Consider the following 12,829-nt stretch of genomic DNA (forward strand, 5'->3'; position numbering starts at 1 on the left):
CCCCAGTAGGAGATGTGCAGGAGGCAGCTGATCGATGTTTCTAACTCTCTCTCTCCCTTCCTCTCTGTAAAAAATCAATAAAATATATTTTAAAAAAAAAATTCATTTTAGAGGAAGAGAGGGAGACGGAGAAACATCGATTTTTTGTTCCACTTATTTGTGCATTCATTGGTTGATTCTGTGTGTGCCCTGACTGGAGATCAAATCGCAACCTTGGTGTATTGGGACATTCTCTAACCAGCTGAGCTACCTGACCTGGACAGGGGAAATAACAAAGTTTCTACCAGATTTTATTGGTTAATATAATATCAAATACATGATATCTGACCACCATTACTGAGCACTTGAAGGGCTTCCTAATAGATTTCATAAGCAAGTCTTAATTTAAAAAAATGGAAGGTGTTTTGGTATTTGTGTTATGATATTTAAACTTGAAATTTATATTGTTAGAAAATATATTCACCAATATAACAGCTGTACATTTATGAGCCACACAATTTAAAAAACCTTAAAAATGATGAAAGCTACAAATTAATCAGTCTATAGTATATTTATTTTGTAACAAAATAGATAAAACCAAGTATTAAAGTATCCTATTGTTTGCATTTTATACATATTGATTATTATGCTGAAATCTGGTAATTTAACATTCAGTGAAAATAAATTTTATATTAATTGTTTTAAAAATGGCAAGCACATGATTAAGATAAACTTTCTGTTCATCAGAAAAAGAACTTTGGGAGTAGGTAACGGTATAGCAAATCCATTCAAAACCTAGGTCTTCATCTTCTGTTTCTTGGACCACTCGGGTGCTTCCTTTTTGGTCTGTTAAAAAGAAAGAGAGAAAATTAAGTAAAATGTTTACTAGGAGGGCAAGAAAGGCAATTCATAGAACTCTGTACCAATATGCATTGGGGCTTTTTATGTAAGATTACAGTAAATAATCACTTTTCCTAATTCAGAAGGATACTTTAGGGACAAAGGTTTTATGTTTTGTAAGAAATAATCTCCCACCTGGTATGTCTGTAGAAAAAATACACATCTGTGATTTCTGGCTCAAAGCCTGTATTTAACATATTTTACGGAAGTGAGTATCAAATGAATTGTTTCTATTTTCAAAGAGAATTATAAAAAAAAAAATCAAGGACACAGCTTTTTTTTTATGTCTCATCTATCTATATATATGGACATTCATTCATTCGTTCAATAAATATTTATTAAATAATGACTAGATCCAAATCACTGTGCTTTGGATCTCCTGAATTGCTAAGTATTTACCACAGTACTTCTGGGGTTCACTGCTCAATCATCCCAGTGTACAAAGAGCTTGGCTGTACAGAGTAGTAACAAAAAGGCAAAGGAGGTAGACTTACAGAACAAAGTGTCCAGAACTCCTTATACAGGGCACTACATAGGCAGTCAAAACAGCTTACTATAATCGTGTAGCATTCGTTTATATATGACAATATGTTACATATGAAGCTTACTGCTTTTCCACTTCCATCTGTTTAAAATTATAAAGGACTACATTCCTAAATATATATACATATATGTATGTAGGCACATAGGTAAGTATGATACTTATAAGTTTATGTTTTTTATAATTTTATGCCATAGTTGATACATAAAATGTTGGAAGTGACATCAGTGGTCAGCTCCTCTTGGCCTATCCACGCTCTTGGCCAGCTTCAATGACCACCAAATAAGCCAGCTTCAGTTACCACCAAATACCTCCCCTCTTCCTCGTATTGCCACCTTTATACCATAGTTCTAATCTGAGCTACAAATGCTTTTACATGGTGTTCCCCACAGGCAACTAAAATTCAGTATGTCAAAACGAACCCTCAATCATCCATATTCTTTCTTGGTAAATGGTACTAGACTTTGCTCAGTCACTTCAACCAGAAATGTTCTTTTCTTTTTCATCTTAGATTTCTCCTTCTTTTCACTTGCTACATCCATTTTAAATAGTCCCTACCTTTTACTGAATATCCTTTAAACTCCTCATTCTGTTCCTATCTTGACCCCATTGGCTTACCTTGGGCTCTTATCATTTCTGGCTTACTTCCTGCCAGAGTTTCCTAACTCTGATTTGGCTTTCTCTTCTACTCTGTTCAACTCATAGTCCACGATCTGTCCAAGCTTATCTTTCTAAAATGCAAAACTGCATTAGAACACTTCAGAGTTCTTTCTTGGAAAGAAAAGTCCAAAGTCCTTAGTATTAAAGGAGAAAGAAATTTCCATGATAGGGAAAGGCCAGGTGCGGTCTACCAAGAGAATTAATTCAAAGGTAGCTGAGCTGAATGCTAGTTTATTACTGGGTGATGAGAAATGTAATTGTCCTTTGGCCAGGAATGCCTGTTACTTTTGCCAGTCTTATTTAAAAAAATTTTAAACTAAGTCACAGACCATAAAGAAAAATCAGAGTAAAATTGGGGAGTTGCGTACTTCTCTTATAATCAGATTGAGAGGTTTGGGTGACTGAAGAAAGGTGAGTCAACAATAATCTAAGATTCTCACAATCACAGTCACAGAAAGACCAGTGTTTGTGAAATTGTAGGTCTCTTGAATTATACCTCAATAAAACTGGAAGGAAAGAAAACTGTAGCTTCTCAATCCATGGGTAAGGAAATCAATTTAAGACCAGATTTGAGAAAGAAAAAACACCACACAGACTAGAATACAAAATATCAGAGTATCTTGCCATTGTAGGGGTTAAATTGTGCTCTGAGAAACTGTGATCTTCACTAAGTCATGATGTGAAATGGTTTTCTTAATTGTGGCTCCTGGACAAAAAAAACAACACCTAAAAGCCACTTCTACACACCAAGTTACAGATCGTCCAGCTTACAGCAAAGGGTATACAGAATTTGTACATCTCTACTTTCTCAGTCAACTGATACTAAAAGTTGTATTACTACTATGTGTGTTTGGGAAGAAGCTAAATAAAACTTTGTATATTAAAAAGGAACCTTAAAACTCCAAAGGACAGTACAAGAATTCAATGGCAGATAGTTCTTCTATTCCTTTTATCTGTGTTGGTCCCTTGCAGACCACCCTCCCTCCAGTGCATTCTTCTTCAGATGTGTTAATGAAGTAGATTTGCCACAAGTGTACCTCTGTTCTGAGGATTAACTGCATTTCTACTTCCTAAATGGACTTTTCAGATCTTTGATTAAAATTAATTTTATAGCCTGCTCCCACAGGACTAATGCTTGTTCCTATCCCTAGGTTACTGTGGGGGCACCTCACTTTCACTGTCATGTTTTAATTACTTCAATTTAGAATACAGGGCCCCTTAGCATCTGGCCCACACTTCTCTAATCCTGTCTCTTGACACTATCCTACATCAACTAAATTATTTGTAGTTGAGATTGGTTTAACAGCACTCAATTGAGCACCTACTATGTGCCAGTTCCTTGTTTCAAGTGATGGGGATATAAAAATGAATTAAGACTTTGTGACAAAATCTGCTGGCTGCCTGGCCTATATCTACTTTCCCCTTCTTAATAAGAGAATTCTAATTTTATTACAAGAGTAAAGGGCTCACCCAAGTAAAAACTACATTAATCAACCTCCTTTGCTACTAAGTATGGCCATGTGACTAAGTTCTGGCCAATAGGATGTTGGTTAGAACTTATGGAAACGCTTTTAGGAGGGAGATGGTATAGTCCCCATTTCTGCTTCCTGCTTATAATGCAGATGTGATGGCTGAGGCTACAGCAAGCATATTGTGAATCTGAGGACAGAAGCCACACACCAAGGATGGTTGAAGAGAAAGGCAGAAGTAACTTAGTTCCCTGATGACTCCAAAGGGCCACATATTAGGCCTTTAATGCTTATCTGGGAGACTGAACAATTTGCTTAAGCCACTGAACTAGCAGTGGAAAACAATTCCTGGATATTGACACTTAACCTTTAAAAAGTTAGGGTTTATTTTGTTTCATGTTTATCTTAGCACTCAGGAAAGTGTCTGGCCCCAGCAAGTACCCGAATGCCACACTTCCTTTGATGTTTGTGGCTTGAGCACAGTTCAGCACAGTGGTTAAAGAACAAGTTCTGGGATGAAACGGGCTTCATCCATTCATTTGCAAACCTGGGAAAGTTGATGACTTCTCAGTTATCTCTTGTGTAATCTATAATAATAAAAGCATAATATGCTAATTAGACCAGATGTCCTTCCGGAGTACCTTCCAGACGAAGCCAGGACTGTGAGAGAAGCCTGGGTCCTGGGTACCAAAGGGAAGCCGGTGCCGGCAGCTGGGGGAAGGAAGGCCTACTCTTGCACAAATGTCGTGCATCGGGCCTCTAGTATGGAGATAATAAAAAATAATTGTGCTGGATATTCTGGGTACCCTCAGATCTATTCTCCATCCTTGTCCACCCGCTCTTGTGCCCAGGAGGCTGTCAGTGGTGTCTTCTAGTTTCTGAAATAGGTTTAGTCAATGGGCTTGTAGGTGGGAGGAGAAAGAAACTGTGATGTTTACTCCCGAGCTCCTTCTTTGCCTGGCCATGTTTAGCAGTGGCTAAATTCGTTTACAGGAGACCAAAGTTTCCATAAGAAGGCTCCGATCCCTCGCCTTGCACCTTGAGGCCTAGGAGTGACAATAGCGTCAGCTACTAGTCCTGAAATGTTCCCCCTCACGTGGTTTCCAGATGCTTGTCAACAGTCCCTTCAGAATGTGACATTTATTTGGTACGAGGACTTGTCTGATACAGTAACCTACATCAGAGGGTGTCGAGGGAATAAAATGAGCAAATGTATGCAGAAAGCACTTAGTCCCTAAGTGCTAACTATGAACAGTATTTCCCACTTAATGTTCTCTCTGCCTGAAGAGCTCGCTCCTATTTGTTTTTCAGGACTCAGCTCAAAAATCGCCTCCTCTAAGAAGCTTGCCCTGATACATCCAGGCTTCTTTTGGTGTTCCTTTTAAGAACTTAAAGCCTTCAATACTTAACTTGTTATGTCATTCTTACAATTGTTTACTTGAATCAGTCACTCAATAAACTGTGTATTCCTTAGAGTCATAACATATTGTTCAATAAATGTTAGTTAAATGAATAGATTTATTTTTACTGTCATTTTAAAATCTAAGTGCTTTATATATTAATGACATACAATAATAAAGTCTTTAGTGGCAGATCCCTATAATAGCCATAATTTTGACACTGAGTACAATTAGATTTTTGAATATTTAGTAATTCTTAGCCATACAAGAATGTGAGAATGTGGCAAAAATCTTTATATCCTTGTTGCCCAGAACAGTGCTTGGCACAAAGGAGGTGCTCGATAAACATTTTTTGAATAAATAAATGAATGAATGCTGTTTTGGTCTGCTATGACAGAAGCCTCACAGTTCTATAGAAGTTTGGACATAAAGTCTCATGAGAGTCTTCATTCAAGAGTTTCCCCTACATAATGTGAAAGAAAATGTTTCTACAGTAACACAACAATATGGTTCCAATAATCGGACAACCACCACCCTCCATGGCGGGCAGTGTTTATCATTCTCAGTAACACTGGGATTATTCAGTGGTAGTCACAATAACCAGTAAAACAGGGAAGCAGTATAGTCTGTTGTATGAATTAAAGTTCACTGATCTGCTCAATCTTTCTAGATAAACTTCTGCCTTCAGTCATATGACTGTCTGAAATTCAGGTGACCTGTTAATAGACTATGTCACAGTGGTTTCTCATTTACATCAGTACCTACGTTTAATCACTGCTAAATTCAAATAAATTCCAACGCAGATAACAGTGATTTTGGAAAGTTGATTTCTTATTCTCATGAGATGCATATTCCTCATTTCTAAATATTTTATCAGTACGGTACTATCTATCCTAAGTTTCAGACACTGGAAGCTTCTCAGCCTCTACCAGCTCTTGATTAGTGCTGAGCAAGGAGCGTAAGTGAGATCACTGCTTGGCAAATTATGGCCCCTGGTCTGTCTGTGTTTGGATTGCCTGCTAAGAATGGATTTGACATTTAAAAAAAACAAAAACAAAGAAACAAACAGGATATGCAACAGAGATTGTATGTAGCTACAAGCCTAAATAGTTACTGTCTAGATCTTTATTTTTTATTTATTTTTTAAAATATATTTTATTGATTTTTTACAGAGAGGAAGGGAGAGAGGTAGAGAGTTAGAAACATCGATGAGAGAGAAACATCGATCAGCTGCCTCCTGCACATCTCCTACTGGGGATATGCCCGCAACCCAGGTACATGCCCTTGACCGGAATCGAACCTGGGACCTCTCAGTCCGCAGGCCGACGCTCTATCCACTGAGCCAAACCGGTTTCGGCCCGTCTAGATCTTTAAAGAAAAATTTGCCGACTCCTAATAGATGACTGTTTAATTAATTGGGCATAATAAATCAATTCATGTACACAATTAACTGGTTTTTATCTTGGTAATTCCACTCTTTAACCTATTTAAACAGTAGTGTTTCTTTAATATTAGCATATTAAAAAGATTATCCTTCACACCCATAAGCTGACACTTCATGTAACAATTTTGTTATTCTTCTTCAGTTATTTTTTATTTTTTTAGAGAGGGAAGGGAGAGGGATAGGAGAGATAGAAACATTAATGATGAGAGAGAATCATTGATCAGCTGCCTCCTGCACGCCCCTTACTGGGGATCGAGCCCGCAACCTGGGCATGTGCCCTGACTGGGGAATCGAACCTGTGACCTCTTGGTTTCTGGGTCGAAGCTCAATCGCTGGGCCATACTGGCTGGGCTAATTTTGCATTATCACCACATAGTCTTGATTTGACCATTTTACAGTATTATCTCTCAGTTTTCATAAGGACATAGCTGAACTCGTACCTCTTTTAAAACATTTTCTCTTATAAAAGAAATAAAGTTTATTGTAGAAAAATAGATAAGCGCAAAGAAGGAAATAAAACTACCCAATTAATACTTAATATTTTGATTCTTCTTCATTTCATTCTCACTGCATAACCTTATCTTGAGGTACTGGTGAAATCTTACTACGACTTATGTACCAGTTAGAGTCAGGATTTCAGGATATCAGAATCAAGTTACAACCTAAGGTCAGAAATATGGGAGGTCAGGGTCAGAAGAAATAGTTCATTGCTTAAAACAGAGAAGGATCAGCAAAGCAGATCCCAGAGGGTGATAGGCTAGGTCTCTGGCTGTATCTTGTGGTTTTCATCCGACCCCATGTTTCCCATTAACACCTACGTCTTCCATCTGCTTTCTTCCTATAGATTGTAATATAAGGGACACATCAGAGTGTCTGTCACAATCACAGCCAACTTTCTAAGAAAATCTTGCCTGGCAATGATCCTTGTGAATAAACAGCCCTGGGCAGCTTTATTTGGTGCCATGTGACCCCTGCTCACTATAATGGCAGCCATTCAGTAGGCTGGCTAATACCCGTCACAAGTCTGGCCACAAAGTATATCACCCAACAAGGGTGAGCTGTGCCAATTAGATTCTTGCTCCAGGAAAATACAGGGAGGACTACGTGTTAAGAGTAGATGTGGGAAGGTACACAGAAACGTCTCAGGGGAAGGAGCCATGAGCAAGTTAATGAGGAAGTGGAAAATACAAATAACCAGAAACTGAGAGAGAAACAAAAAGAAGCTGATGCATCACTAGAGGAAAAGATCCACAGACGCAGCTGCAGAAATTCGTATAGCTGCCTTGTATCCAGGCTGGTAAACTGAGGCTGCCTGTTTTCTCCATCCTGTCAGCTTGGTCTCCATTATTGTCATATAGATTCGTACAACAGTTACCCTTATTTACTCTAGATTGTAACTCTGTCCTTTTAAAAATTTTAATTAAAAAACATTTTTATTGCCGAACCGGTTTGGCTCAGTGACTAGAGCATCGGCTTGCGGACTGAAGGGTCCCAGGTTCGATTCTGGTCAAGGGCATGTACCTTGGTTGTGGGCGCATCCCCAGTAGGAGGTGTGCAGGAGGCAGCTGATTGATGTTTCTCTCTCATCGATGTTTCTAACTCTCTATCCCTCTCCCTTCCTCTCTGTAAAATACCAATGAAATATATTTAAAAATAAAAACTTAAAAAAATTTTTTTTATTGATTTCAGAGAGGGAGAGAGAGATAGAAACATCAATGTTGAGAGAGAATCACTGATTGGCTGCCTCCTGTATGCCCCCTACAGCAAGCATGTCAAACTAGCGGCCCATGCGGCCCACAATGAATATTTTTGCGGCCCAGCCAATATAACGGTATGTAAGAGGCGTTTTGATAAAATTTCATAACTTGAGTTTTACAATATCTTGTTATACATAATAATTAATAAGGAACTACAGCCTAACTGGTTTGGCTCAGTGGATAGAGCATCAGCCTGCGAACCAAGGGGTCCCAGGTTCAGTTCTGGTCAAGGGCATGTACCTTGGTTGTGGGCACATCCCCAGTGGGGAGTGTGCAGGAGGCAGCTGATTGATGTTTCTCTCTCATCAATGTTTCTAACTCTCTATCCCTCTCCCTTCCTCTCTGTGAAAAAATCAATAAAATATATATTAAAACAAAATAAGGAACTACAATGTTCGTTAATGACTGCTTACTATAATCATGTTGCATTCATTTTCCTTATGCGCCCTACGTGCAGGCGCACCGTTTCTCACCACTAATACTAGCAGCGAATATTTTAGCAGCCGATTGCCACGCCATTAGTCTTGGACTGACGTGTTTGGTGTGTGCAACAGGAAATATTTCGCTTTCGGAGAACAAGAAAAATAGGTATTTTTGCGTTATGTTTATTAATTTGTGTAGCTATTCAGTGTCTGGTAAGTTAATGTTCAAGAAAAAAATATCAATTTTTATTAAAATGTTCTATTATTTTATGTTAACAATTACTCATTTATTTCAGCCCTTTGTAGTCAGCATGTCTCTATCAAAATAAACCTATGTATCTTTGAAAATTGAAGCTTTTGTTTTTTGCAGCACATATAAACTTAAACCTTGTTTATTGGCCCGTGTTAGCCTTTGAGTTTGACATGCTTGCCCTACAGGGATCAAGCCCACAACCCAGGCATATGCCCTGACAGGGAATCGAACCATGACCTCTTGGTTCATAGGTCTATACTCAACCATTGAGCCACTGCGGCTGGCCACTTCTTTTTTACTTTAAAAGTTTGAACTATGTAATCACCTCATTGATCTTGAGTAGCATTATCTGAATGTATAATGAAAGAGCTTAGATCAGAAGCTCCCATACTTGACTGATTATTATAATCATCTAGGGAGTTTAAAAAGAATAAGATCTGAGGACTCACTAAATCAGAATATCACAGTTAAAATCTGGTTTCAAGTCTCTATGTTCAGATGGCAAATATATTTCTTCTGAGAAATTAAAGCATGCATGGGAAACCATGCTAAAGTACAGTGTAATATTTAATAATGTTACTATTTTGATTCTATTGCCTTTCTGTCATTATTCCTACTATTTGTTAAAACATCACTTTCAAATTGTTCTAATTTCTTATTCTTTAACTAATTTCTGGGCATATACATTTCTACCTAATATAAGCATTCCATTTAATGTTAATATGATTGTTTTCATACTTTATGAGGAAACAGAAAGATATACTGTTTTACAAATAAAAGGTGCTGGATGATACTTTGCATCCCTTTTATTCTTTAAAAAAATGTATTTTTTAAAAATTAATTTCAGAGAGTAAGAGAGAGAGAGAGACAGAAACATCAATGACAAGAGAGAATCATCGATCGGCTGCCTCTTGCATGCCCCACACTGTGGATGGAGCCCACAACCGGGCCATGTGCCCTGACTGGGAATCGAACTCTGACCTCTTGGTTCATAGGTCAATGCTCAACCACTGGCCCACACTGGCTGGGCAATTCTTATATAAAATAAACATTTATAAACATGTCTTCCTGATTCCCCTATAATTAGTCCCTGGAGACTTAAAGAGGTAAATTTGAGATTAAGGTTAATTTCTGGGCAAGTCCAACATATTAACTAGAACTATAAAACCTAATTACTAGCTATAAGATAGGATATATAAATATCCTATTAAAGCTTCCCTTTTCTGAATATGTATACCAGTTATACAGATATTTCTAGGCCCTTTCATTAAACTACTAAAATTAGTTTAAAACCAATATGAACAAGAGGCAAAGAGATTTAAGTAAAATGTATTTAGTGAAAAATAGAGATTAAAATTTTAAGTTGTTTTTTCTTTTTGTACTTACAAAGAGTGTTGGTTTGGGTATAAATATATTATCTTCATGTTCTCTAGGCACATTCAAAATCTTTGATTTTTGATTTTCTGTCACATTTTTTGATTCCGTTTTAGTAAGAAGTAACCTGTCCTCAGAACACTGACTGCGCATATTAGTGAGAATCTGCTTCATTGCCGCCAATTCCTGTTGATATATGAAAATAGAAGAAAACAGCAAGTATGATTTCAGCACATCTATAATAATAAAAGCGTAATATGCTAATTAGACCAGACGTCCTTCTGGACACCTTTCCAGACAACCTTCTGGACAAAGCTGGGGCTGCGAGGGAAGCCCGGGTCCCAGGTGTCAGAGGAAAGCCGGTGCCAGCAGCCATGGGAAGGAAGGCCTACTCTTGCACGAATTTCATGCATTGGGCCTCTAGTAGACTAATAAGGATGGACATTAAAACTTATTTTTACACATATGTAATACCTTAATCAATAAATTAAAGATTGAAAAAAAAAACAAACCCCAACGCCTCCCCCCAACAAAACACTTATTTTTATTCTTGGAGTAGAAACAGTTGAAACAATTATACTATACTAGAGGCCCGGTGCACAAAAATTTGTACACTCGGGGGGGAGGGGGGCCCTCAGCCCAGCCTGTGCCCTCTCGCAGTCTGGGACCCCTCGGGAGATAATGACCTGCTGGCTTAGGCCTGCTCCCGGGTGGCAGAGGGCAGGCCCAATCCCTAGGTGCAGCCCCTGGTCAGGCTCAGAGCAGGGCCGATTGGGGAGTTGGGGCGCCGCTGCCTGTCATGCACAGAGCAGGGCGGATCGGGAGGTTGCGGTGTCACCCTCAGTCACGCTCAGGGTAGGGCCGATTGGGGGGTTGGGGCACCGCCCCCTGTCACACTCAAGGCAGGGTCGATGGGGAGGTTGCGGCGCCACCCCCTGTCATGCACAGAGCAGGGCCAATCAGGGGGTTGGGGCGCTGCCCCCTGTCACTCACAGAGCAGGGCCCATCAGGCGGGTTGGGGCTCTGTACCGTCACACACAAAGTAGGGCGGATTAGGGGGTTGGGACGCCGCACCCTGTCACACTCAGGGCAGGGCCGATGGGGAGGTTATGGCTCTACCCCATCACACACAGAGCAGGGCCCATGGGGGGCGGTTGGGGCTCAGCTCTCTATCACCCACAGAGCAGGGCCGATCAGGGGGTTGGGGCGCCACCACTGTCACACTCAGGGCAGGGCCGATCAGGGGGTTGGGGCGCCTTCCCCTGTCACAAACAGAACAGGGCTGATGGGGAGGTTGTGGCCCCGACCCCTGTCACACACAGAGCCGCAGGGCGATCAGGGGGTTTGGACGCTGCCCCCTGTCACGCTGCTCCAGGGGCCAGGAGGCCTCGTGGCTCCGCTGATCCCGGTGCTGGGAGGCATACTACCCTTTTACTATATAGGATAGAGGCCTGGTGCACGGGTGGGGGCCAGCTGGTTTGCCCTGAAGGGTGTCCTGCATTAGGGTGGGGGTCCCGCTTGGGTGCCTGGCCAGCCTGGATGAGGCGATGATGGCTGTTTGCATCTGGTCACACCCCGTTTAGGGTAGGAGTCCCCACTGGGGTGCCTGGCCAGTCTGGGTGAGGGGCTGAGGGCTGTTTTCAGGCTGGTGGGTGACTGAAGCTCCCAATCGCTCCTTTTTTCCCTTTTTTTTTTTTATTCTTGGATTTATGGCTGTCACTGGAGCTGAGAGCCCGCTTTAGCTGTGAGACCTCACTGCTGAAAGCAGGTTTCTGGCTTTGTTTACTTTCTGTATTTGAAACTTTGTTGCGACTCCAGCTCTGAGATCCCGGCTGACTGAAAACAGGTTTCTGGGGTTTTGTTTAGCTTCTATATTTGTAACAATGTTTCTTAGCGGCTCAGAGCCAAGCAGCGGCAGGCGGGGAATGTTGGAGTCTGGGGAACACTGGAGTCCTCCATCACTGAAGCAAGCAAGCCTCCTGTTCGTGTCAGTAGCCTGGCTGCCGGCCACCATCTTGGCTGGCAGTTAATTTGCATATCGCCCTGATTAGCCAATGGGAAGGGTAGCGGACTTACGCTAATTACCATCTTTCTCTTTTATTAGATAGTATAAAATAGCATATTAATGAACAATAGGATACATGACACACATGGTCACTGATAGTTTTAGTATGATAAACAATAAATGTCATCCCATAGTCCAATGGTTGCTACATTTTTCTGCTCATTGGAGTCACCCATGGAGCTTCAAAAACGACTGAAGCCTGTGTCTCACTCCCAGAGATTGTAAAATAATTGGGTTGGGGAGTGACCTCAGCATTGAACATTTTAAAAGATCTCTAGGTGATTCTAAGGACAGATTAATTTGGGAACCATTGGCATAGTTACATTCCACTATAATTTTTCTACATGTTTGTTGAGTAAATTATTTAGGCATTTAACTTTTTCTACTAGTAAACTATACAATTTCCTTCTGAAATCTTATATGAAGATGGGAGGGAATAAAAGAGTCCAAATTTTTTTTTTAATATATTTTATTGATTTTTTACAGAGAGGAAGGGAGAGAGATAGAGAGTTAGAAACATCGATGAGAGAGAAACATCGATCAGCTGCCTCCTGCACATCTCCTA

The 12,829-nt window shown here is 40.2% G+C and overlaps 1 protein-coding gene across 1 annotated transcript in view; it reads right to left on the minus strand.

Annotated features, from left to right (window-relative positions):
- Positions 1-533: 533 nt before the first annotated feature.
- The window catches only part of PIBF1 (progesterone immunomodulatory binding factor 1), a 223,918-nt gene continuing 211,622 nt past the window's right edge, over positions 534-12,829 (minus strand). Inside the window, exons 17-18 of the mRNA XM_081084193.1 lie at positions 10,212-10,385; positions 534-825 (exon numbers count right to left, since the gene is read on the minus strand). Coding sequence (XP_080940319.1) covers positions 775-825; positions 10,212-10,385 — 225 coding nt within the window. The 3' untranslated portion in view covers positions 534-774. The remainder of the gene's footprint in view (positions 826-10,211; positions 10,386-12,829) is intronic.

The sequence above is a fragment of the Myotis nattereri genome, assembly GCF_964212035.1.
Source record: "Myotis nattereri genome assembly, chromosome: 2".
NCBI classification, from domain to species: Eukaryota; Metazoa; Chordata; class Mammalia; order Chiroptera; family Vespertilionidae; genus Myotis; species Myotis nattereri.